This window comes from Neofelis nebulosa, chromosome 10, assembly GCF_028018385.1.
Source record: "Neofelis nebulosa isolate mNeoNeb1 chromosome 10, mNeoNeb1.pri, whole genome shotgun sequence".
In the NCBI taxonomy this organism is placed as follows: Eukaryota; Metazoa; Chordata; class Mammalia; order Carnivora; family Felidae; genus Neofelis; species Neofelis nebulosa.
In genome coordinates this window covers 105,311,821-105,337,601 of record NC_080791.1, presented here as the reverse complement: position 1 = coordinate 105,337,601, position 25,781 = coordinate 105,311,821, and the positions used below count along the sequence as shown (strand labels likewise).

Genomic DNA, 25,781 nt, shown 5'->3' with positions numbered 1-25,781 from the left:
ACCGACTGAGCCACGCAGGTGCCCTGTGGGTTTGGAGGTTTTTAGATGAACAGGCTTGAGAACAAACCACAGTAGGCTTCGAATTAGGATAAACTCAGATTTAAGAGTACCTTCCCTGAATTTTAGTGTGCAGTGCGTTCACATCATTAGAAATACAAACACGTAAAACTGTATTCAGTGAGACATCTCCCCCATCCCCCTTCTACCTGGCTTCCCCTCTTCTTCCTTTTCTGGTTTCTGATTCTGGGTGTCCTTTCTCAGGTCCGATAGGTATGTAAGTGCAAGGAAATCATAGTTTCTTCCTTTGTAATCCAAAGACAGCATAACACAGGCCTGTTGTCACCTTTGCAAGTGTGTTTTCACCTAACCGTCTCTTCTCAAGATCTTTCCCCGCACCTAGGAGAGCATGCTCATTGTAAACCTTGCTGGCCCGCACACCAAGTTGTTTAAAACCAGCCCCCCAGCGGGTGGACATTTAGGTCATTTCAAATCTTGCTCTTACAAAAGATGCTACAAAGAATAACCTTGTACTTACATCATTTTGCACGTGTGCAAGTGTATCTTTAAGAGAAATTCCCAGAAGTGACGTTACTGGGCCAGAAGGTATACGCATTTCTAATGTGGATAGATATTGCCAAATGGCGTTCCTTGGGGGCTGTACCAGTTTCCGTCCTTACCAGCAGAGTGCGTCCGGCGACGCTGTGGGTTCCACAGACCAGTGGAGCAGAGACCTAGGAGATGAAAATACAGCCCTGGACAAGCGTGAAGGGGGAGCTGCGCTCAGACCCCCAAGGCCTGCGGGGAGTGGGGAAAGACGAAGAAGCCCGAGACTGTACAAAAGGAATGTGAATCCGTCTTATCTCGTGGGGCGAAATGGGAAGAGTCAGATCAGATACGTCAGCTCAGGGTTTCTCAGTCCAAATGGTCTGTTTAAAGGGGAGCCTTTTTAGATTCTGTCGGGATCCAGGAATCCCAGGGTGAGGAAACGGAAGAGGGGCTGGGAGGGAGGGGCTGGGCTGCAGCTGCCGGGGGCCGGGAGCAGAGTGGGAAGGGTCCAGGAAGCCGGGCCTGCATCCCCAGAGCCGAGCACACCGCCTGGCTCGTGGGAGGTGCTCCGGAAATGCCAGAAACGGAAACACAGCAGAGGAGACAGGACAGTGTGAAATTCCTCCCCAGAAACCCAAGAAGTCCACCTGTTTGTCTCGGGACCACGTACGACTGGAACAGAACGCTGGTGGGGGTGGGAGCGGACCCATCTGGGTCTTACGCGTGCCCTCGGTGAAGTCAGATCCACTTCCTTGCTATTTCCTTCCAAAAAGTCATCTTGAATTCATTGCTCAGTCAACACATATTTATTGAGCACCTACAGTGTGCCGGGCCCTGCTCTTGACGCTGAGGCTTCAGCCGTCCCTGCCCCGGTAGATCGAAAACAGGCTGTCCCATAAATGCACGATGGCAGGTTGTGCTGAATGCCCTCACGGATGGGAGAGCCAGGCTCCGAGCCGAGCGACGGTAGTCAGGGAGGGCTTCGCAGGGAAGCGCTATTTAAGCTGAGGTCTGCAGGACGCTTGGTGTTAGCAGGTCAGGAGAAAAGGAGCAGCAAGCCAGGTAAAAGGGACGGGGTGTGCAGAGGTCCGGAGGTAGGGAAGACGTTTGGGCATCTGTGGAGGTGGCAAAGGGCCAGGGTGGCAGGAGCTCAGGGTGAGAGGGGTCAAAGTGAGGCAGGGAAGGTAGCTGGGGACCAGAGCATGCAAGGCTTGGAGGGCTTATTGTCTTATTCAACTGTGCAATTCCAGGGCATTAATTAAAGGTCTTCACGGGGGTTCCTGGGGGGCTCAGTTGACAGAGGGTCTGATTTGGCTCAGGTCGTGATCTCGAGGTTCGTGAGTTCGAGCCCCACATTTTGGGCTCGCTGCTGTCAGCGTGGAACGTGCCTCGGATCCTCTGTCCCTCTCTCTCTGCCCCTACCCTGCTGGCAAGCGTGCTCTCTCTCTGTCTCTCAAAAATAAACATTTAAAAAAAAAAAAAGAAGGCTTTAAGCAAGGGAGCGATGTGATCAGATTTTTTTTTTTGTAGTTTTATGGTTTTATTAACACAAATATGATGTGCACATAAACTGTCTATTCATTCTCTTCGCTGCGCAGTCTGGCATTGGGATTCGTGACTCTGATGGCCAGCTGGGCTGCTCTTTCCACAATGGCTTTACGGTTCTTGGAGGAGACATTGTGAGCAATCTCTGCACAGTAAGATTTGTTGCACATCAGCAGCACCTCAAGCTCCTTGACATTGTGGACTAGGAACTTCCGGAAGCCACTGGGCAGCATGTGCTTTGTTTTCTTGTTGCTCCCGTAACCAATGTTGGGCATCAAAATCTGGCCCTTGAATCTTCTGCGCACCCTATTGTCAATGCCTCTGGGTTTCCGCCAGTTGCGCTTAATTTTGACATATCTGTCTGACTGGTGCCAGATGAACTTCTTGGTCCTCTTTTTAACGATCTTGGGCTTCACCAGAGGTCTGAGGGCAGCCATGATGCCGAGTTACAGATGGCTGCCACCTCCGCAGGCAGCGCCGAGGAAGAGAGTCTCAGATTTATGTTTCAAAAAGATCTTTTGGCTGTGGAAGATGGGGTAGGGAAGGTATTAGTGACAGTAGGGAGACCGGGACATCCTAGAGCCCCACATCTTATATTTGCATGGGTGACAAATGACAAATCGGGGGAGGATGGCAACAAGAGAGTTTCCAAAGCCATGTTGTCCTGCGGACCCCAAAGTCACTCCCTCTCTGCAGGGAGGCCTAGTGCCGGCCCTCAGCCTGGAATCCAGCGGCCCGCCCCGGCTGTGGGGGTTTTTCCCACGGTGCAGCTGAGACGCTGGGGTCTGCAGTGGGTTCCCCAGCGAGAGAGGAACCCGGGAGGAAGCGGCATCACGCTGAGCTGAGTCAAGGTGAAAGAGATCACTTTGCGGGAGCACTTCGCCAAGCCTTTGGGAAACATGCCTTGGGCACCTCCAGGAAGCACCACCTAGAACTCTACGTGTTGTCTGCTTCTTTTGTAACTTTGTTCCTCATTGGACATTGTGCTTCCAAACCCATGGGCAGAAATGCTCTAAGGATTTCCTGTTTGCAGGGCTAGGGCGGTATCTGCTAATGAGCCTGCTCACTTCCTTCTCACACCCTCTGCTCAGGGGCCTGGAACACCGTCCTCTTTAAATGACTGACAGGGCAGGGCGCCTGGGTGACTCAGTCGGTTAAGCGTCTGGCTTCGGTTCAGGTCATGATCCCACGGTCCGTGAGTTTGAGCCCCGCGTCGGGCTCTGTGCTGACAGCTTGGAGCCTGGAGTCTCCTTCAGATTCTGCGGCTCCCTCTCTCTCTCACTCTGCCCCTCCCCTACTCACGCTCTGCCTCTCCCTCTTCCAAAAATAAATAAGCATTAAAAAAATAAATAAAAAATAAGTTTAACTCATTGATGGGAAAATGGACCCGTTCAGTTATCTGTACCCAGAGTGAGAGGCTCGAGGGGTTTTCAGGCGTTGGTCTGGATCAAGCAGTTGACCAATAGAGAGCAGCCCAGTAGATTCGGGGGTGTCAGCTTTGGTCACCCCTCCGACCCTTGCCTGGCCTGGCCTGCTTAGGAATGTCGGTGGAAAGCTACCTGCCCTCGATCTCTTTCTTTTTCTATCTCTTACTGCCTTTGGGAGAAAGAAGTTGACTCCCTCACCAAGAACTTTGGTGCCCTGTTCCACGAGGAGGCAACAGGCCTGGCATTTGTGGTGCCTGTCTTTACACAACGCTCCCAGCCAAAACCGCGGAGGGCTGTTCATCTTCCTGACTCGATTATGGGGTGTGAACCACTGTCACTGCTTGGTGCGGTCCAAGCGGATGTGGTCATCTTGTCCCCCTGGCCTGGCGTTCTAACCCCGATGGTGCGGCGAGAAATACAAAGAGAAGAGACTGCACAGAGCGTGTTTCAGGAGGTGGGGTTTTTATTCTACGTTATTGGTATGATAGGGAACAGGGCCAAGATTCCGCCTCCATGATCCCATAGGAAGAACAATCAGGAGAATTATATACATCTAGAGTGGACAACAAAGGCTGGATCTTCCTGGGGACGTGGCGGGAAAGACGCAGGCTTAGGCCACGGGGGCCAGGCCGACCTGGTTGTTTGCCCTGTCGAAGACGGCAAAGTACTGGCGGATGAAGACGTCACCCAGGATCCAGAGCTCTCCGGAGGCGGTGGGGAGGTTCATGCCCTGGAGGCCGCTGATACAGCCCTGCTGGCTCTGGAGAAGAGGAGAAGGAAGCTGGAGATGGGACACAGGCTCGGCAGTGACAAGGCACTGGGGACTAAGCCGCAGGCAGCGCGGACCGCCGCAAGGCACGCGCAAGGAGCAGCGTCCTGGCTGGCGTCCGGGGACGTGGCTCTTCTCGGCCGGGGGTCGGCCTGTATAAACTGCTCATTCTACTATTGGTTTCCAGGGATTACTAGACATTATCCAGTGTTTCTGGCAGCTGTACAGACCCTGACATCAACATCGGGGCTGAGGGGTTTAGGGAAAACTCAGCCGCCGTGAAGGATTTTGGAAGCTGGGGTGACACAGCCTTTTCTCATTATTCTGACCCCCTCCAGTGGCAAAGGGGATCGGCTGTTAGTCCTTTTCATTTACTGGGGCACCGGGCCACAACCTTGGCTGCACGCTAGAATCACCTGGGGGGCTTAGGAAAACCCCACTGTTTAGGCCCCGCCCCTACTAATGAATCAGCATGCCTGGGGGACCGGCCCCCGGACCTCAGCACGTCTTGCTGAATAGCCTCGAGTCACTGGGCAAAACTAGTTTTCCCCCTGGCTTCCTAACAGGCCGTGCGTCGCCCCCCCCCCCCACCTCCGCCCCGTGGCTTGTAATCTACCAAGTAAAGATTTGTTACTTCACAAGCCCCCGCCCTGCGGAAGGTGTGATTTCCATTTGCTCAACCCTTTTCGCGCCTTTGATGTGGTCGCTCCGACCTGATCACCCTCACCACCCTCGGAGGATGGGGGAAGCTGGCGTCTCTAGTTTTTAGACCAGGAAACTGAGGCCGGGAGCGGCTGCCGCTTGCTCAGACTCCGCGAGCCGGTAATTGGCACCCAACTTGGACTCAGGTGTGCAGCTAGAAACCCTCTCTTCCTGCCACGGGCCTTTGCCTCACTTTTGCCCTGTTGGGGGAGGGGCGCTGCACCCACAGTTTCATGCCTGCAGCTGTTTACAATGTATCCTATTTTCCCTGGAGGCTGTCCAGAGCAGCCTTCAGCTTCCTCTTGTGGAAGCGCCCTTTCCCTTGTGCAAAAGCCGGGGGCGGGGTGTGGGGCGCGGTGTGGTAGCTGGCCGCGTTCCCTGCAGGCACACCTAGGTGGCTGGCCCAGAGCCCCCTTACCTGCAGGATGTAGGCACTGGGAGGCAGTGGGTACTCATTGCCGTTGATGGTGAAGACGATGTCGGGCAGGTTGTTGATGGCTGAGCAGCTGATCCCCATCTGGAAAGAGTTGAGGGTTAGGAGGACTTGGGTTTCTTCTGCGTGGCGGACAGACCCACCACTTGGGTCCAGAGCAGGGCAGTCAGGGCCGGACTCACCTGGCCGTATGAGTTCTGGCTGGCTCCAATGTCGCTCTGGATGTTGGCAATGGCGTTGCTTGGGCCGGTCAGCAGAGAGGTGCCTGTGTCAACGATGGCCTGGCAGCCCCCGTTACAAGCGATGGACTGTCCGTTCATGGTGATGCTACACATGGATGAGATACAAGGAAGGGTCCCCTGAGTCCCCAGGGGGTAGATCTCCCCAAGGAGGAGCCAGGTGGCCCCAGAGGGTCCCCTCCTTCCTTCCACAGGCCAACACATAAAATTCCAGCTTCTCCATCGTGCATTCAGTTACTCAACAAATATTGACCGAGTGCCTGCCCTGTGCTAGGCATGGGGGATGCAAAACCGGACAGCCACTCGGTTCCAGGCTGCGGGGAGCTCACGGTCGAGGAGGAGCAGGACACGTGGCAGGGGAACAGAAGCATGATCCAGGGGGCAAAGGGGGTGGTGCCGAGCAATCAGGGAGGGCTTCTCAGGGAAGCGGACACCCAGCGGTTGCTAGGGAGGTACAGAGCGGGAGGAGGACATCACAGGCGGGGAGTGACAGAGATACGGAGCAGGGGCAGGAGGTAGAGGAAGTGAGGGACTGTTAGCCATGGCTGCGGCAGGTGCAAGGTAACCCTACGTGCCCGCTTGCCCAGGACAGTCCCGGTTTTAGTACTGCAAGTCTGGCGTCCCAGGGAAATGCTCATTCTTGGGCAAACCTGTGTAGGTGGTCACCCTAAGAGGCCAGCGGGGTGACAAACAGCTGGGGAATGAGGCTGCTTGGGGGAGGGGCAGGCTCCAAAGGGGGCAGTGGCGGGGTGGGGGGGGAATGAATGCCCTGCAATGAGCCCCCTCGCCCTAGGGTGGGAGGAGTGACTGCCAGTTCAGGGTCTCCTCAGTGCTGGGGTGTGTGGACAAGGATGCTGGTAGATTGTCCTGTCTGTTCGACGGGAAGGAAAGTGGCTATGTCATCCTTGCAGAACATCTTGAGGCGGGTGGGGAGGGTCCCCAATAGCTCGCCTCCTCCAGTGAGGCGTCTTTCTTGGGATCTCTCTGGTTCGGCCAACTTCTCCTTTCTCCCGCTGGGGTACCTCTCCCTGGGCCGGCTGTTTGGCTGTTCCAGGGGGATTCTAGAAAGCTCAGTTAACTAGGAATCTATATGCAATGGAGATCCAGGGCCCCTGCCAGGATGTTGCCCCGTCCAGTGTTTGTTCTCACCTGTCCACGGAGATCTGCCAATAACCCTCGACGGAAACAGGGATCCAGTTCAGATTGCCAGTGTAGTAAGAAGAATCGATGCCACCGAACATCACCACGCTGCCACTCTGGTCATTGCTGGGGGGGGGGGGGGGGGCGGAGATAGGGATTCATCCATTCATTCATTGACCTGAACATCTGCCATTTGTGTCCTAAGAGCCATGCCCGCGATTGAGCTCTTGCCAGTCCCAGGAGCCGTGATCCTTACACCAAGGCCCCTGAGTGGTCGCTACTGTTATCTCCGCTTCACAGCGAGGAAACCGAGGCTCAAAGAAGCGAGGCAACTTGCCCAAGGCCACACAGCCAGCGAGTGCCCCAACCGAGACCAAGACCGGAGCCCAGGTCTTTCTGGTTCCAACGGGTGTGGTTTCTGCCGCATATTCGCCCTCACTGCCGTGCATGCAGGGGCGCCTGGGCGGCTCAGTGGGTTAAGCGTCCAGACTCTCGGTTTTGGCTCGGGTCACGACCTCACGGTGTGTGAGATCGAGCCCCGTATTGGGCTCTGTGCCAGCAGTGCGGGGCCTGCTTGGGGGGGTCTGTCTCTCCCTCTCTCTCTGTGCCTCTCGCGCTCTCTGTCTTGCTCCCAAAATAAATAAATAAGCTTAAGAAATTAAAAAAAAAAAAAAAAAGAAAGAAAAGAAGCAGATGTGTGTCTGCTCGTAAGGATTTAACAGTGTAGTTCACAGGTTCTCAGACAGGGGCGGTTTCTAATTTGCTCATGTCTGGGATGCCCAGTGGCCGTAAGGGGGTGCCACTGAGAGCTAGTAGATAGAGGCCAGGGAAGCCACTAAACATCTTATAATGCCCAGGAGAGCCCCAACAGAAGGAGTTATCGGGTCTAAAATGTCCATAGTGCTGTGATTGAGAAACCCTGACCTCTCTTATGGGTAGCACCCATAAAGGCAGGCTGTGTTTAAGAGCCGACTTGAATATTAAGGGTCCCAGAGGAAAAACAGATGAACGGTTCCTCCTGTTGTAAATTGCAGGGGTCCTTGTGACCGGGACATTCTCTTTCTAAATCTCTGCAGTTTCAGGTTAGATAGGGAAGCGAAGGTGGGTGACTCCAAGAAATTAACCACGAAAGAACTGGCCCCAGATATAATGGTCCCCACTCACCTAACCCCGCCCCAGCTCCCTGCAAACCTCTGACCGTGCAATGCAACGCAGGGAGGTTATAGGGGGACAGTTAACAGCTCAAGAAAAACATCGACCACGACCAATCGCTTCGAAAGAGAAGGATGTGTCACAAGAAAGCCAAGTGTCTCAGGAAAATTGATGACACCCTCTGATATTCTTGCATAAACCTCTGCTCAATCGAACCAACCCTTGGTGTATTCTGTATTCATTCTTGGAATTAACTCATAGCCACAACCGGAACCTAGATTTGGTTAACTAACAGAGGAAACTTGCTTTCATCATTTAAAAGTTCCCTCGTTGAAGACACAAGCCCTATTTTCCAGCCTTGGACAGCCCCCTGTGGGGCCAGGGGGCTGTGACCCCCCCCCCCCAACCCCTGCCCAACTTACCCGCTCAGGTAGACTGAGAAGAGATCCTGTGAAACCAGCCCCTCATTCCACATGTTGTCAAAGACGGGTGTGGCCCCGGAGGCGGAGATCTGGGGGTAGGCCAGGCCCAGGATGCCATCGAAGGGAGCGTAGTACAGGAAGGAGCCGGGCTCAGTCTCACTCAGGCCGAAGATCTGGTTGGTGTCTGAGATGCCTCCGACCTGGATCGGAGGAAACCACGATGTTTGCAGTCAGCGCGGGTTGGCTGAGCACTGTGGGGACCAGCCCTGGGCCCAGAGGGTCCCTGGCTCATTTTGAGTAGGAATTGGCTTCCAGGGTGGCAGGCGGGAAGGAAGGGAGGAGGGCTGTCCCCGGGAAGGCTTGTTATTCCTGTGGAAGTAACCATTGCGACTGATCTCCAGATGGCCACAGTCTGTGGAGTGAGAATTTGCTGCAGAGCAGATGGCCACCGTGTGTGTGTGTGTGTGTGTGTGTGTGTGCGCGCGCGCACGAGTGCGTGCACGCTCTAGCTTCTGATGATTGGATGCAAAGGAGACCGCAGGCAAGTCACAGCCCCGGACCCCTGCTGCACCTGCAGGGGCTGGGGTGGGGTGGGGTGCTTGTGAAGCTCTCGTGACTCAGGGGGGCTGCAGGTGGAGCGTGAGGAGGGGAAGGAGGTGCTGAAAGAGAACTGAGCCTTTGTGCCTTCCGCTCTTGGCCCCTACCCACCATTCAACTTGGGGGTGCTTGAGGTTGGCCTGTGGCTCTGGGAATCCACTCCCTTACCCGCTACTACCCACCCCCCTAGAAATGTCTGTGACATCTCTGCCACTTTCCCCCCCTGCATCCCCTCTCAGGTTACTTTTGTGATCACTGAGCCCTCCGTCGCTTGAATAAGCTGGCTCTGGGGGAGGGGGTACACCGTGGTCCCCAGGGTCCTCGGAAGATGGCTCCAGGGCTGGGCAGGGTGAGGCGGCCGGCCAGCAGGTGCTCACCTGGACGGTGTCGTATCCCAGGATGCCTGTCATGCTGCCGGTGCCATAGGCGATGGAGACTGGCTGGTTGGTGGCCTGGTAGGTGGAGGACTCCTGAGGGTTGAAGCGCTTGTGGTTGGCTGCCGGGGCAAGAAGTCACAATGTCAAGTTCAAAAAGCTGAGCGAGGGTCACGGGCTGAGAGTGTGTTCCTTGGGGGCAGGGGGTGCCTTGGTTCTGGGTGGGGCTTTGGAGGAGAAATGTAACCCTCGCCCCAGGTTTTGGAGCCTAAGCATGCCCAGGTTCCACTTGTGTCTGGTTGGGCCAGTAGGGACCCTGTCACTGAGGGCAGGTCCCCAGCAGACCTCACGGTCTTCCCAAGGTCGCCCAGGCTAACACGAAACAGAGCAGGCTCATGGCTGTCCGCGGGGCCTAGCCCTTTCAAGTTCTCTCTGCCGGTGGACCGGGCTCCGTGAGGGCAGGGACCGCGTGTGATTCACGCCGTTCTCCCTGGGCCCCCGAGTCCAGTGCTTGGCGCCTAGTAGCTGCTCAGGAAATGCCTGCCGAGTGAATCCCTGAGTGACTCCCCCCAGGCTTCAACCCTAGTGGAAGCCCCTGGGTGTTCAGGGCTCCAGGTCAGTTGGTCCCCGAGAACCCGGGCAAGGCAGGGCCAGGCACTCACTGCAGGCAGGACTCTTGCAGTAGACAGAAGGCACCCACAGGTTGGAGGAGCCGGTGTCGAAGATGACGGTGAACTGCTGAGGGGGGGTGCCGATGCCGATGGTGCCAAAGTACTCCATCTGCCAGGGTGGGACAGCACAGCTCAGTGACCGCTCCCCAGCCTGTCCTCCCCGGGGACTATATCGGGGTGGGCTCTTCAGCCCACCTCCCACCTTTCCCTTCACCGTCCTCCCGGCCTTTCTCTCCCTGTCCAATGCATCCATCCTTCAAGGCCCAGCCTGGCCTCCCCCTCCGCCTGGAAGTCTTCCCTGATTGCTCCTCTGTTACCCTCTGATTGTTCTCTTCTAAGCACCATGAACACCTGATGATTATCGGCTGTCCCCTCTTCATTCAGCTCTTGTCTGGTATATCTTAGTCTCATAGTCCTAGAGGACGTTTGCACGTTCTTGGACAAGGGGTAGAAACTTACAGCACCCATCAGAGTCTAGGCTGAACTGCTTTGCATTTAAACTGCTGACGGGGAGGTAAATAAATCCCCTCACGATGGGGCACCCCTCGAGGCGTCTGATTCCTAAATCTCGGTGTGTGTAGCAGGTTCAAGAAAGCACAGAGTCAGGATTGTTATTCTCAGTGGCAGCGCCTTCTCCCTTCCCAGCTCTGTTCCAGCCCCGTGAAGCTTGCCGTTCTTTGATGATGATGATGTCAAGCTCATTCCCCTCCCAGAGCCTTTGCACTTGCTATTTCTTATGCCGGGCAAATGTTTATTCTAGATCTTTCCTCGGCTGGCTCCCTCTCACCACTCATTCAGTGCTCCAGTCGACTGTCACCTCTGCCAGGAGGCCCTCCCTGACCACTTTATCTAAATATGCCCTTACCTCATGGTTCTCCTTCCCCTGACTCTAATTAGTTCTTCTTTGTGACCCCGGTCATTACTTGAAATTATCTTAGATACTTGTCTCTTACTTGCCTTTCCCTCTAGAACACAAGCTCTAGGAACTTTGTGTATCCACCATTGTTTCCTTAGCTCCTCGCGCCGAGCCTCTGGCACATAGTAGGTGCTTCGTAAATATTTGTGAAGTGAATAGGTGGGCTAATTTTACCAAGCTCTTGCCAAAGGCCAGGCCCTGTGCTAAGCACTCCAAAACCCCACGAGAAACAAAAAACAAAAACAAAAACAAACCCCCTTCCCCCCCAAAAAGCAGACAAAACCAAAGAACATTACTGCATTAATTACTTACAGCAACCTCCCCGAAGGTAGATATTAGTGGTTCTGTTTTACAGACAAGGACACTCGAGGCTCACTCAGAATTTAAATGACTCGCCCAAGGTCACACGGCCCCTCAGCCCTACGGCCTAACTTTCACCAGGTCTGGCAGATTTCACAGGCTACGCTCTTAACGACCGGCAAGCTTGCTTCATAGCCGTGGCCCAGTGCCACGTACACTGGGGACACGGCATCTCCTAAGGGGCAGGGTGTTGCCATTGGGTCCCAGATGGAAGAGTCAGAGTGATCTTCCTGAAACTCCAGTCCGAACGTGTCAACCTTCCCGGTGAAGACAACTGAGTGGCGGTTGAGGAAACAGACTCTGATTTGGCTACGCTCACCGACCCCTCAGTCCTCCATCGTGCCTCTCTCTCTAGCTCTCTACTCTCCCTGAACACCGGCCTCCTTTCCTCGCATGCGCTCTGTCCCCCGCTGTCCCGAGGTCTGGCACACGCCGTCAGCCCTCTGGGACGCTCTCCTGTCCCCTGGAAACCCCCGCTGTTCCTTCCCTGCTTGTCCCGGCCACCCCCTCACAGTGTGAGACCGTCACTGAGCCGGGGTTGTGAGGCTCACTGGGGACCATCTGTGTGTCCCTCCTAAGACTGTGAGCTCCTTGAGCGCAGGGGCTGTGCCCCTGGGCCCAGCACGGTCCCTGACACGTAGAGAGGTGCCCTGTATGCATAAACACCGGAGGAAAGAGTGAATGAATGGCAACAGCTCTGACGGTGACTTCCTGCCCTCCCTGGGCCTCTGGGATCCCGGACGTAGACCCCGCAGTCACTGCCTGGGGGTCCGGAGCACTGGCCCATCCTCCGAGCTGCCCGGTTGCCGGCCCGTGCACTCACATCCATGTAGTTTTCCAGGGGCTGGGCGGCTATCAAGGTGGAGGACTCATCGTGGAAGTACTTGTTGGCTGGGTTGAAGCTGTACTTCTTCAGGAAGTCATCCAGGAGGCCATGCTCGATCAGGTTCTCCCTCAAGGTCTTCTTCTTGGTGAGGGGAACCCTGTGGCAGAGCAGTTGCAAAGGGGGGGGGGTTGGCAGGAGGAAGAGGAATCGGGCGAGGAGTCGGCCCGTGCGGTGCCGCGGAAGCCTCGGAAGGCCGAGGAAGCTGGCCCGGGAGAGGATGAAGAAGGGAGGCCGAGGCGGGGGTGGGAGACGCTTCTCTTTTTGGCACGCTAAGGCAAAGAGGTTAAGCGGTTGCCCGAAGTCGCCGGGCACCCAGCCGTGGCCAGGCTGGAGCCCCACGTCGGCAGGGCTGCGTCCCCAAGAAGGCAGAGAGAGAGACAAGAAGGGAGACTGGAGCCAGTGGAACAGAGTGGAGTCGGATGGGGGGAGAGGGGAGGAAGGAAATCGTGAGGCGGGGAGGAAGACAGCAGGAGGAGATGGCTGTTCCTCGGGCAGCGCGGCCCCGGACTCACTTGATGATGACACACTCAGAGAGTGCCACCAAGCTGAGCAGCAGCAGCCACTTCATGGTTCTCGTCAGTCCCGATCTCCGGAGAAGGGTAGATGGGTGGAAAGTGTACCGCAGTCCACGGGAGCTGCTGCTTATATACAGCCCAGGTCCTTGGGGATCAGCCTTATCGGCCTCCCAATGTCACCCCTTATCATAACCCCAAACAGAAAAGTTCCCGATAAGACGGTCCCCGCCCCCGAGCTCTGTTCTGAGAAGTTTCCGATGAAGTAGATTTCCATTGTAACCATAGCCCGCAGTTGGGATGGACCTGGGGGGGGGGGGGGAGCGGCAAGCTATGGAGGGGTGGCTTATTTCTTACATGGAATCCATTAAAATGTGACAACTTGAATATTTTGACAGAATGGGTCTAAAGTGCACTTAACCTGGAACGGATGCGGAGGAAGCTCGTCACCCCCCACTTTGCCCCTGTGGCACAGGGGCTGGGGTTCTCAGGGGATGGTTCCCCACCCGGTGATGGGCCACGTTCCTGTAGCTGCTAGCCCAAAACACATTCCTAGGTTGGTGGCTTGGGACTCAGGACACATTTCTTTCTTTTTATTTTATTTTTTTAATGTTTATTTAGTTTTTGAGAGAGAGAGAGAGAGAGAGACAGAGCGTGAGTGGGGAGGGGCAGAGAGAGAGAGGGAGACCCAGAATCCGAAGCAGGCTCCAGGCTCCGAGCTGTCAGCCCAGAGCCCGACGCAGGGCTCGAACCCACAAGCCGTGAGATCATGACCTGAGCGGAAGTCAGACGCTTAACTGACTGAGCCAGCCGGGCGCCCCTCAGGACACATTTCTGCCCAGAAATGTCCTCATAAGGGTTTGTCGGGCTTCGAACTAGCCTCCAGGCCCTCTTACGTTCTTGTTTTTCATGCAGCGGAGAGGAAGAGGAGGGAGCGGAGCACGTGGAAGAACAAGGCCTGTCTTTCCTGGAGGAAGCAAACTTGAAACAGGCTGGGTTTGTCACGGGAGTCTGTGCCCTTCGCTTTCCGCATTCCTTCTCTCCCTACTGCTCCTCTCTGACCCTCTCAGGTTGCTGGAAGCCTCCGCCTTGGAGATCCCACCGGGGCCTGACGCTCCCAGGTGCTTCATGCGTAAAACGTGGCCAGATCAGCTACAGTAGAGCAAAGCTATCGGGGGAAATTCATACTAGCATGTGAATGGCTTCAAAGAGAATTCTCTTCTTAGAAGATGCCTAGTGGGACGCCTGGGTGGCTCAGTTGGTTAAGCGACCGGCTCTTGATTTTGGCTCGGGTCATGATCCCAGGGTCGTGGGATCAAGCCTCACATTGGGCTCTGGGCTGAGTGTGTAGCCTGCTTAAGATTCTGTCTGTCCGTCTGTCTGTCTCTTTCTCTCCCTCAGCCCCTCCCCACTCTCACTCCCTCTCTCTAAAGTAAAAAAAAATTAAAAAAGAAAGAAAGAAAGAACAGGATTACCAGCCCACCGGATTCTCTACCTTGTAGAGGGTGTTCAGGGGCCACAGTGGAGTGAAAACTTTGATTCAGAAATTGTCGGGGAGGGATATAAGTGAGAGAGAGATTGCCAGCCCTGTCTGTGGGTCTTGATTTGAAATCAGATCCCCTGGGCCACCCCTGGTTTTTCCAGCATTAGGAGACACAGATTCTATGAAAGCTCCAAGTTCCCCCCCAGTGCCTCTGGGTGACTGTGGAGGGGTGGGCGGTGTGGATCAAGGTTGGGACCGGTGGTGGTTAAATACAAAGCACACTTGCGTTTCACACTTAACCCGTGAAGACCCGTGAAGACATCTTGGTGGCCCAAACGTGGATCGTTGCCCGGTATTTTCCACGGTCCCATCTTTTGGTACCTGCTTCCTCTCCTCTCTCTTTAATTCCCCTCCAGCTTTTCTCACTCTCACCTTTGGGATGATCTCAGCACATCTACGGGGGAGCTGATGGTCCTCCGGATGGTTGTCTAAGTTCTGGGAGCACCAGAACCCCTGGCTCAAAGCTGCCATTGGGCAGGGGGGAGGGGGAGTGTGCAGGGGTGGGGGTGCTCATCATTATTCTTTCTACTTTATGTATATGTTATGTGTATCTGAAACCGTTCATAAATAGTTTCTGAAAAAAGAAGGAAACAAGGGGCACCTGGGTGGCTCGGTGGGTTGAGTGTCCGACTTTGGCTCAGGTCACAATCTCATGGCTTGTGAGTTCGAGCCCTGCGTCGGGCTCTGTGCTGACTGCTTGGAGCCTGGAGCCTGCTGTGGATTCTGGGTCTCCCTCTCTCTCTGCCCCTTCCCCGCTCACGCTCTGTCTCTCTCTCTCTCTCTCTCAAAAATAAATATTCAAAAATTAAAAATAAAAAAAATTAAAAAGAAAGAAACAAGGACCGACTCTTTTTTTTTTCTTCTTTTTAAAGAACCGAATCATTTGCGCCTACTTTTCAAGTTGGAAATGTGGGTGGGTGGGTCGTAGCGGGGAGAGTCAGGGAACCCTCGGGATTGAGATGTGGGGAGCGGACCATAAAGATCATGATGTGTGTTTTATTCATCTTTCACTTTTCTCAATGAATTATATGGTGCACAGAAGTGTTCAAGACGGTGTCCTGACTGACCCCAAGCAAGCTGGCCTTGGTTAAGAGCAGCTCGGGGATGCGGCTCAGAGCAGGGGCACGATTCCATAATTAGCCGTTTTTGCCATTGCCTGCTCATTCTGGTGACTTGCCCGGAGTGGGATCATCCCAAGTGTTTCTCTCCCTTGGCCATTAGAGGAGATGGGAGCTTAGGTCTATCGACCTCTTACCCTTAGCTCACTCTGTTAAGTAATATTATCAGCCCCATTTTATGGATGAGGAAACCGAGGCTCAGAGGAGTTGTGCCGCTTGCCTGAGGGACACAGTGAGAGAGCAGGGGTTTGAACCCAGGCCTCTCTCTCTTGTTCCCTCTGCCTTCGGCCCCCATCGCCTGACTGGGGTTTACTGCAGGCCGTGGAGGAATCTTCTGAAGACTCCTGGGTCCAGCGTCTGGGTTTGAATCCCAGCCCTGCCTCTGAACGTCTGTGAGACCCGGGGCTAGTGATCGGGTCTCTCTGAGACTCAGTTTCCTCATCTGTAAAATGGGGATAATGGTACTGCCGCTTCCAGGGGACTGTAGTGACGACTGAATGCAGGGTGCTAACCAGCCACACCCTTCCAGGGGCTAAGGCGAAAGCCACGGTCAACCCCCAGTGCTTGGCCCCCCTTGCAGGTGGCTACGCAAAATGTATGGCCCCTTTGGAAAATGGCTCAGCAGTTCCGTATAGAGTAAACACGCACTTACCATTTGACCCAGCAATCCCCCTCCTGGGTATTTACTGAAAAGAAATGAGAACCATGTGTCCTCACAAAGACCTGCACACAGATGTTTATAACAGCTTTTTTTCGTAACTGTCGAAAACTGGCAACGACTCAGAAGTCCCTCAGCTGGGCGCTGGATGCGCGAACGGTGGTGTAGCCACACGATGGGAGAGCGTTCAGCAAGAGAAACAAACGAGCTGCCGGACAAATCTTACAAGCAAGCATTAGGCCGAGTGAAGGAGGCCAGACTCAAAAGGCCACATCCGTACGATTCTATGTATACGATGTTCTGGAAAAGGCAAAATAATGGGAACAGGAAACAGGGCAGAGGCCAGGGAAGAGGTTGACTTGGGGGAGATGGAAATACCCTCTCTCTAGATGGTACACTTGAAAAGGTACGTTTCTCTCCACGGCCACAGACGTAATGCACCTGACCTTACAGCAGGTGGCGTGTGAAGCCAGTGACAGCCACACGAGGGAGGGGGGGTGAAGGGAAATTGGGTGCCTAGGTTCTGCCCACGTGGGCCCTGGAAGGGGGGCGACACATGGCATTCATTTCAAATAAGATGTCGTAAGGGGCGCCTGGGTGGCTCAGTCGGTGAAGCGTCCAACTTCGGCTCCGGTCACGATCTCGCGGTTCCCGAGTTCGAGCCCCGCGCCGGGCTCTGTGCTGACAGCTCGGAGCCCGGAGCCTGCTTCGGATGCTGGGTCTCCCTCTCTCTCTCAAGAATAAATAAAGATTAAACAAATTTAAAAACAAAATAGATTCTATTTAAAAAAATAAGATATCGGAATACTATTAAAGGAAATGCAAAAGAGAAGAATGACCCCTTCCTCATCCCTACTTTCAGTTTGGTCCTTTGGCACCATGAGTAAAATCTGTCACAATTTGCTTTTCTCCTCCACATCGAATGGTGGCAGCGACAAAGCTGGGCCGCTGTGGCAAAGCTTTGAGGAGCGCCGAGTGAGGACCCACAAACATTCCTCAGAGCCCCTGGCTGGCAGGCTCTTTCACGCCATCCTGGGGGTGAGGGTGGGGTGGCCAGGGTCCATCTAGGAGGGGTAGACAGTGTTCAGGCTCTCCCCCCGTGGGCATATGAGAGGGTTGTAGGGTTTAGAGTCTGAGGATGGGCAACAATTTGGGGGGCACAGCTGGACTGGGGGCCCCCCGCATGGGAACTTCAGACAGAGGAGAAATGTGTTTGCGAAGCAGAAGGAAGCCTCTTTAGGAGGGAACCTGAAGGAGCCATTTACGTATTCATTCAGCTCATTTTTATTATGCACCTGCTACATGCTGGGTTGCCATGTTCCAGCGGCTGGGGGTACATCTGTGCACAAAATGGAAACATGCCAAGCCTTCAACGGGTTTGTGGTCAAGTCAAGAGAGGCCAGGGATCCAGGAGGGCTGCTCTCCGTTTCCTACCTGGATAGGTCTTTGGATTGCACTAATGGGAAGCTGGTGGATTGGTGAAGATAATCGAGTCTTTCTTTCCTTCTTTTTAAAAAATGTGTATTTATTTTTGAGAGAAAGAGACACAGAGCATGAGCAGGGGAGAGGCAGAGAGAGAGAGGGAGACACAGAATCTGAAGGAGGCTCTGGGCTCCGAGCTGTCAGCACAGAGCCCGACGCGGGGCTCGAACTCACAAACCTTGAGATCATGACCTGAGCTGAAGTCGGACGCTTAACCGACTGAGCCACCCAGGTGCCCTTGAGTCTTCCTATATTAGAGATTTTAACACCCCGGGAGAGGCTGAAATGGATGGCACCAATTCCCAGCTAATGGCAGAGTCTATGATGACCCCCAGGTTATCCTTGCCCTCTGGTATCCGTGCCCCTCGTAAACCCCTTCCTTGAATGTGTGCAGGACCTGTGACTTGATTCTAGTCTGATCATCGGCCAGGGCCGCTCTGTGTCTGCCGGGGGTGGTGGGGAGAAGCCAGGATATGGCAAAGCAGATGGATTGTCACTTGTATGATGACATTAGGTGAGATCATCATTCTGTCTTTCCAGTAGATTCTTTGTATAGACTTTCTCCCTTGCTCACTCTGATGAGGCGAGCTGCCCTGCAGAGAAGCCCAAACATTGAAGAACAGGGGGTGGTCTCCAGTCATTAGCCAGCAAGGAACAGAGCCCCCCCCCCCGTCCCCCCCCCCCCCCCACAGTGTGACAACCCCCAAGGAACTGAATCCTGCCAACAACCATGTGAGCTGGGAAGCGGACCCTTCTCCGGTCGAAACTTAGATGAGACCACGTCCCTGGCTGACACCCTGGCTGCAGCTTTGTGAGAGACCCTGAACTGGAGGAAGTTGACTACCTACAAACCTCCATCCATGCAATAAGGCCTGTGTTTCCAAGGTTCTCCATGCTTTTCTCAGTGCTTTGAGATACACGAGCTTTTAAAAATTATTATCCTCCCTTGCATTGTCCCTACTGACACAGTTCTGAAGGTCTAAGTGGTCAACACAGGTTCATGTAACCGAATAGTGACACTATTTAGAGCCCGGGACCTGAGTCACAGAAGGCTCTTGTCTTGGGAGACCGTTGCTCTGGGTCGGGCTCTGTGCACACACACACACACACACACACACGCACGTGGTTCCTGCCCATTGGTTAGAGCGTAAGGTGGACATTCTGTGATGGCCACAGCCTCCAATCCCCGGGGTACTCAGAAAAGCCAGTCTGCCCAGTCCCCACGGGAACTCCCTGGAGGGAAAGTGGACCCCCCCCGACTCCAGAACCTTGTGTTCTCCATGAGGTCTGATCATCTGCCAGGGCCCCTCCGTGGCTGCCAGGGGGGAAGTTGGGTAATCTCAGCGTGCCAGATTGGCCTGGCAGAAAGATTAGACAATGCTGTTTACTTTGCCATTAGCCCGGCCTGGCACTTGGCTTTGAGGGCCACCGGGAAATCCATCGCCAACGCGGGGCAGCCCCTGCCAAGGGCACAGGTGTTCACAAATGTTCTGCGAACGTATCAAATCAAGCAATGGAACGAAATCTAAAGAACCCAATCACGGCAAGACTGAAACAGAGCACTTAAGCGTGATAAGTGTTATCGAGCTGTTGTGATAGGCTTTGGGACGGCTGGTCCCCTAGGGGCTTTCAATCTTCCGACAACACTGACCACACACTGCCACTCCCCAGTCCCAGGCCTGTGGAGTTTCTCCAAGGGAAGGGCTCAGGTTTTAAAATTAAATCCATAATCCCATTTTCTTTTGGCCCAAGTGTACGAATTAATGCGTGTCCCTTGCAGGTTACTTAGAGGTAAGCAAAAACTTCCAAGTGATTCAACCCCACCCAGAATTGTCCACCATTAATGTTGCAAATGCATTCATTTCTTTCCTACAAAATATGCTGTAGGGGGCCATAAGGTACAGCACACTGCGTTGTGACCTGCTTTTAAAAGGAAAACTAAACGTTCGTGTGTCTGCCAGGGGCTTCCTTGTGAGTTTACACCATCATCTTAGAAACTTTTCTGGAAGCATCAGGTGCCCACGGAAAGGTGTGTGTCCCAGGGAAGGGCTTGATAAAACGCCACAAACCAAACAAATCCGTGTAACCATGACCCGGAGCCGAGAAACAGAACATTACAAACGCCTACAGAGTTCCCTCAGGCTCCCTTCCAGATGCAAACCCGCCCCCAAAACCGAGGGTAATCACTGCCCTGACTTCAAACGGCAAAGATTAATTGGGCCGGTTTTTGTACTTCAGGGAAACAGCACCGTGTAACAGGCAGCCTCTGTGCCTAGTCCCTTTGCTCAACATTTTGTTTGTGAGATTCACCCCAGTATTGTGTGCAGGTGCAAATCAGCTATTTTCTTAAAAAAAAATTTTTTTTTTAATGTTTAATTTTTGAGAGAGAGAGAGAGAGAGAGAGAGAGAGAGAGAAAGAGAGTGTGAGTGGGGGAGAGGCAGAGAGAGAGGGAGACACAGCATCCGAAGCGGGCTCCAGGCTCTGAGCTGTCAGCACACAGCCCGACGTGGGGCTCGAACCCGCAACACTGAGAGATCGCGACCAGAGCCAAAGTCGGATGCTTAACTGACTGAGCCACCCAGGCGCCCCACAAATCGGCTATTTTCACCGCTGCGTGCCATTTCGCTGTGTGAATACACGTTTTATTGACCTCTTCTCCAGTGGATGGGCATTTGGGGTAGCTTCCCCAGTGGGGTGCTTGGGAACAGTGGTGGTATTAACATCCCAGTACGTGCCTTTTGGTGAATAGACGTGTGCGTTTCTGTTGGGTGGAGACCCAGGATTGGACGCGGTGGATCGTAGGGTAGACATATGTTCAGCTTTCATAGAAGCTGCCAAACAGTTTTCCAAGTGGTTGTACGTTTTTGCGTTCCCACCAACAGCGGGTGGGAGTTCTAGCCGCTCCGTGACTTGCTCGACCCTTGGTACGTCTGTCATTGAATCCTAGCCGCTCTGGTGGGTGTAAGGAGGTAGCTTCTTGTGGTTTCAATTTGCATTTCCTGATGAATAGTCTCGTTGAGCACCTTTTCGTGTGCTTATGGGCCATTTGTGTGTCTTCTTTTAGCAAGTGCCTACTCAAGTTTTTTGCTCATTAAAAAAAAATTTAGGTGGGGGGGCGCCTGGGTGGCTCAGTTGGTTGAGCGGCCGACGGATGGCTCGGGTCATGATCTCACAGTTCGTGGGTTCGAGCCCCGCATCGGGCTCTGTGCTGACAGCTCGGAGCCTGGAGCCTGCTTTGGATTCTGTGCCTCCTCTCTCTGCCCCTCTGCCATGCCTGCTCTCTCTCTCTCTCTCTCAAAATTAAATAAACCTTAAAAATTAAAAACACAATTTAGGTTGGGGGGTCTGGGTGGCTCAGTCGGTTTAGCGACTCACTCGCAGAGCCCGCTTGGGATTCTCTCTCTCTCTCTCTCTCTCTCTCCCTCTCTCTCTGCCCCTTCCCCACTCACACGCACTCTCTCTCAAAATAAGTAAACTTTAAAAAGTTAACTTGTTTGTCCTTTTTACAATTTGTGGGAGTTTTACATCAGTAATTTAATTTTCTAGGAACGAAATCCCTTTGTACAATCTTACGCGCGTGCGATGCCATTAGAGGAAAAGGGGAACAGCTGAGTCACTTGGCAGCCGGGGGATGAAACCCCCGTCACCCTAAAAGACATTTCTATGGAACCCCTGGGAATTGAAGGAACACAGTTTGAAAAACCCTTGAAATAGATGCTGTTCTCACCCTTACCTCTAAGGTGTCTATCTCATTTGCAGGTTTGGAGTTTGGGAGGGCAGAGGTGTGAGACTAGAAACCTCCCTTAGGAAATCTCTCCCCTACAGCTGTCCCCACCCAAATTAGTAAAAGCAATTGCCTGTAGATGTCAAGGACTTTCCTGTGTCGTGCCAGGTACCCAGGTACCCTTGTGGTCTCCTCCTGTGAGATAGATCCAGGACTGTATGGCCCCATTTCACAGATTTATAGCTGGTAAACTGAGGCTCAGAGAGGTCCAGCAGCCTGCCTACAGTGCAGAGTCGTGGAGGCAGAGCTGGTGACCTTGACCCCTCTACTCACCTCTGATGCCCACTGTGCCTGTCCTGCTGGGCCTGAGACTCTTGGGATAATATGCGTGCAAATTCTCTTTTATTTTTTCCTTTTTTTAAAAAAAATTTTTTTTTAACGTTTATTTATTTCTGAGACAGAGAGAGACAGAGCATGAATGGGGGAGGGGCAGAGAGAGAGGGAGACACAGAATCTGAAACAGGCTCCAGGCTCTGAGCTGTCAGCACAGAGCCCAACGCGGGGCTCAAACCCACGGACCATGAGATCATGACCTGAGCCGAAGTCGGACGCTTAACCGACCAAGCCACCCAGGCGCCCCTGCGTGCAAATTCTCTTGAATGGAGACCGAGGAGAAGCTTTTCGGGGCTGGCGTGTTCTATTTCTCGGCCTATGTGGGGTTTACTCAAGCGTTTTATGATAATGTGTTAAATCATATATTTATGCTTTTTAAAATTTTTTTAAAAAAATATTTATTTATTTTTGAGAGAGGGAGAGAGAGCATGAGTGGGGGAAGGGCAGAGAGAGAGGAGACACAGAATCTGAGGCAGGCTCCAGGCTCCAAGCTCTCAGCACAGAGCCCGGCTCGGGGCTTGAACTCACAGAACGTGAGGATCGTGACCTGAGCTGAAGTCGGACACTTAACCGACGGAGCCACCCAGGCGCCCCAAAACATATATTTGTGCTTTAAGCCTATTTACATGTTGGTTATGCTTCACAATAAAAATAAAAAATGAGGGGCGCCTGGGTGTCTCCGTCGGTTAAGTATCCGGCTCTTGACTTTGGCTCAGGTCATGATCTCACGGTCGTGGGATCGAGCTCTGCGTCGGGCTTCGTACTGAGTGTCGAGCCTGCTTGGGATTCTCTCTCTTCCCCCCCCTCTGCCCTTCCTCCTTTTGTGCTCTCTTTCTCTCTCTCTCTCTGTGTCTCTCTCAAAATACATAAATAAACATTTAAAAAAATGAAAATGAGAAAGCAGATAGTCCCTTCATTCTGGTTCTGGATCCTCCTTATCCACTAAGGAAAGTGAATTACTCATTGGGTTTGTTTTCCAGACCTCCGAGGGTTCAGTAACTTGTTCAAGGTTACACAGGTCACTCAGCAGGTGGAGGGGGGAAGAGCTGGGCTTCAAACCCGGGCTGCCTGGATCCGGAGCCCACGCCAGTGAGCATTGACGACCACTTTCCCAGGAAGACGCACACAACAGGCACACACCCAACTTCAGAGCTCCCGAGGTTCATCCCTGGGGCCCAGACAGCGGGGGAGTTTCTGCTCAGGCACGTGGAGCTGTTGACCATGGATGAGGCAACATACAGGTAGTGAGCTCTCCTCCACAGGAGGTATGCAAGCAGAAGCTGGGATGCCCCCGGCAGCTGGTGCAGAATAGGCATTCCCTACAGATTAATGAGGTGAATGAATACGTGAATGAGGGAGGGAGTTGCCCCAGGACAGCAGGAGCCCGCTGGCCTTCTGAGGGCAGGAGCATGGGGACCCTGACAGCCCCAACTTTGTGGTCTTTGAGCAGCAAGGGCCCTGGACACCGTGGTCCAAGCTTTCGAGGACAGTCAGGAGGCAGGAAGGAGGCAGTGGCCCCTGGGGGGGTTAGGGACGCCATGCAGAGTCCTGGGAAGGAAGAAGCGCCGTCTGGAGTTTCCACCCCAGCTTTGGGTAAAATGCAAGGGAAGGGCTTGGGGGAGGCAGACATTCAGAGCTGGGCAGAGCTAGGGTTAACTGGAAGCCGACAAGGAAATGTTTGGAACCTGGGGAGTGGGCTGGCAGGGGATGGAGATATTAACCAGGGTATGGAAAATTCTCGGGAACTGGAGCATGACCAAGGAGTTGGCCTGAAGTCCCTCAGCAGAGGTGAAGGGAGTCTCAGAAAGCCCCCTACCCCTTCACGGCCCCTCCTCCTCCGCAGCCACCTTCCCCTGAGCTGGGCCTGCCAGGGGGCAGCGGAGACCCACAGGAGCTGCTGGCCTGGGGCGAACTCCTGCTGGGAACACAGGTCAAGGTCGCTGATAATGAGTCCGGCCCCACAGGGCCCCAGCTCCTTTATCCTCAGATGCCACATTACTCCCTGGTGGACCCGCCTCTGGACCTGATCCTTGGAGTCTTTTGTGACCTGATTGAGGCCCTGTTCCTTCTGGCGGTGACCTGGGTCCTGGCTTCTGACCTGTGACTTTATCATGTTTGGTTACAGGGGCGGGAGCTGGGGAAACAGCCGGAGGGTATTTAAAACCCTTGCCCTGGGCCTCTCGGGCTCCAGATGAAAAAAGCCATTCTTGAAGCATCAGGGGGACAGCGGGGGGCCGCAGGCACTGCAGGGGTCCTGCCTTGGGGGTGGGGGTGCGCGGTGAGACCACGAATCCAATCTTTCTACAGCCTCTTACGGCTTTGCGACACCCACCTTGGCCTGCTCCCTGAGCACCCAGATTCCCCGGGAGTCCTTTGCCTGGCTCATCTCTTCGTTCACGCCTTCGTTCCACGTGCCCGGCGGTAGGCCTGCGAGAGACAAGTTAGCCGTGAATTTTGTCCTCACTGGATTCACATCTGAGCGGGAGGAATAAGATCCATACTTAAATCGCTATAACAAGGGCAGAAAATGATCGTAATAGTTAACTAGAGCAGGATGCTGAAAAGGGACAAGGGGCTATAGGTCATTTAGAACAAGGGGCTGTCACAGGGAACATCTGGGAGGTTGTCATGGAGGAGGTGGCATTTAAGCTGTCTTTTTTTTTTTTTTAATGTTTATTTAGTTTTGAGAGAGAAGAGAGAGCATGAGTGGGGAAGGTACAGAGAAAGAAGGAGACACAGAATCCGAGGCAGACTCCAGGCTCTGAGCTGTCAGCACAGAGCCCGATGCAGGGCTCGAACCCACGAACCATGAATTCATGACCTGAGTCAAAGTCGGACACTCAACCGACTGAGCCACTCAGGCGCCCCGGCATTTGAGCTGTCTTAATGAGAGTAGCCTAAGGTCTGTTTCCCCTTCCCAGGAAGAATCAACTTTTTTTTTTTTTTATGTTTATTTATATATTTTTGAGAGAGAGAAGGAGAGAGAGAGGCGGAGGGAGGGGGGGAGACAAGTCCAAACAGGTTCTGTGTTGTCAGCACAGAGCCCGATGCTGGGCTCGATCCCACGAACCTTGAGATCATGACCTGAGCTGAAATCAGGAGTTGGACATTTAACCGACTGAGCCCCGCCCTCCCGCCCCCGCAGGCGCCCAGGGGGAATCAGCTTTTTACAGGGATTTGAATCCAGCACAGAGTCGATGTGGGGTGAGTGGTTCAGAGCCCTGACAGACCCTCTGGAACGAGCTTTAGATCGCTAGGATAGGAGGAGGCGTCCTCGGAGCCGGCTGGGGGCTGGGAAGTGCGCCCCCAGAACCAGTAGCCCCTCTCAGCCGGAGGCGGAGGCGTGCCTGTGTGACAGGCACTGGAGCCCCGGGCTCTTCTGCCTGTCCTGTGCCGGCTCAGGTAAGGCACCATCCCTCCCCCTGCCGTCCTGCGGCTCTCTTGTCCCCGGCACCAAGCACGAAACCCTTTTTAAATTTTGAAACTTTGTCTTTGGAAAAGATTTCAGAGGTACAGAAAAATTGCCAGACTAGTGCCACAAGCTTCCGTATATGCTTCACCCAGGTACGCCCTTTACTGACATCTTGCCATATTTATCTCCCCTCTCTCCCTACACACACGTGCACGCACACACACACACACACACGCACACACAGTATTACGGTGTTGAACAATTTGAGTCAGCTGCAGGCGTCACGAGCCTTTACTCCTAAATCTTTAGTGTGTATCTCCAAAGAGGAAAGACATTTTCTTAGGTAACCACAGTACAATGATCATATTCAGGCAACTTGACATTGACACGCTGTGCCATTGAATACACAGCACGTATTCAAACTTCACCAGCTGTCCGAAGATTGTCCCTTTCAGTGATTTTTTTTTTTTTTCCTGACCCAGGAATCAATCCAGGATCATGCCTTAGTTTTGGCTGCCTGGTCTCTTCCCTCTCCTTCAGTCTGGAACAGCTCCTTAGCCGGACTTTTGTTGTTCGTGACTTTGACGGTTTTGACGAGTACCGGCTGCTTTTGCAGAATGTACCTGGATTTGGGTTTATCTGATGTATCCTGACTTTGAGATTCAGGTTATGGGTTTTTTCTTTGTTGTTGTTGTTGTTGTTCATTTGTTTTGTTTTTGTTTTGTTTTTTAGCAGGAATGTCACAGGAGGTACTGGGTG

At 53.6% G+C, this 25,781-nt stretch overlaps 2 protein-coding genes across 2 annotated transcripts; both read right to left on the bottom strand.

Moving 5' to 3' along the window:
• Positions 1–2,061: 2,061 nt before the first annotated feature.
• On the bottom strand, positions 2,062–2,581 carry LOC131487967 (large ribosomal subunit protein eL32-like). The gene has a single exon (XM_058689207.1). The coding sequence runs from the start codon at positions 2,526–2,528 to the stop codon at positions 2,121–2,123; it is 408 nt and encodes a 135-aa protein (XP_058545190.1). The 5' UTR covers positions 2,529–2,581; the 3' UTR covers positions 2,062–2,120.
• Positions 2,582–3,963: 1,382 nt separating this feature from the next.
• Positions 3,964–12,296, bottom strand: LOC131488891 (pepsin A). Its single transcript, XM_058690740.1, has 8 exons — positions 12,117–12,296; positions 10,009–10,126; positions 9,350–9,468; positions 8,376–8,575; positions 6,811–6,927; positions 5,605–5,749; positions 5,408–5,506; positions 3,964–4,278 (listed from the first exon to the last, which is right to left on the bottom strand). The coding sequence occupies exons 1-8, from the start codon at positions 12,120–12,122 to the stop codon at positions 4,129–4,131; spliced, it is 954 nt and encodes a 317-aa protein (XP_058546723.1). The 5' UTR covers positions 12,123–12,296; the 3' UTR covers positions 3,964–4,128.
• Positions 12,297–25,781: the final 13,485 nt, after the last annotated feature.

What these genes read in the sequence shown, in the direction of transcription:
- LOC131487967 (XM_058689207.1), bottom strand. Translation starts at nt 2,528, where the DNA reads ATGGCTGCCCTCAGACCTCTGGTGAAGCCCAAGATCGTTAAAAAGAGG.
- LOC131488891 (XM_058690740.1), bottom strand. An exon ending in CTGCAAGAGTCCTGCCTGCA is followed by an intron (nt 9,469 to 10,008) that starts GTGAGTGCCTGG and finishes TTGCCCCGGCAG; the next exon opens with CCAACCACAAGCGCTTCAAC. An exon ending in TGGCAGATCTCCGTGGACAG is followed by an intron (nt 5,750 to 6,810) that starts GTGAGAACAAAC and finishes ATCCATGTGTAG; the next exon opens with CATCACCATGAACGGACAGT.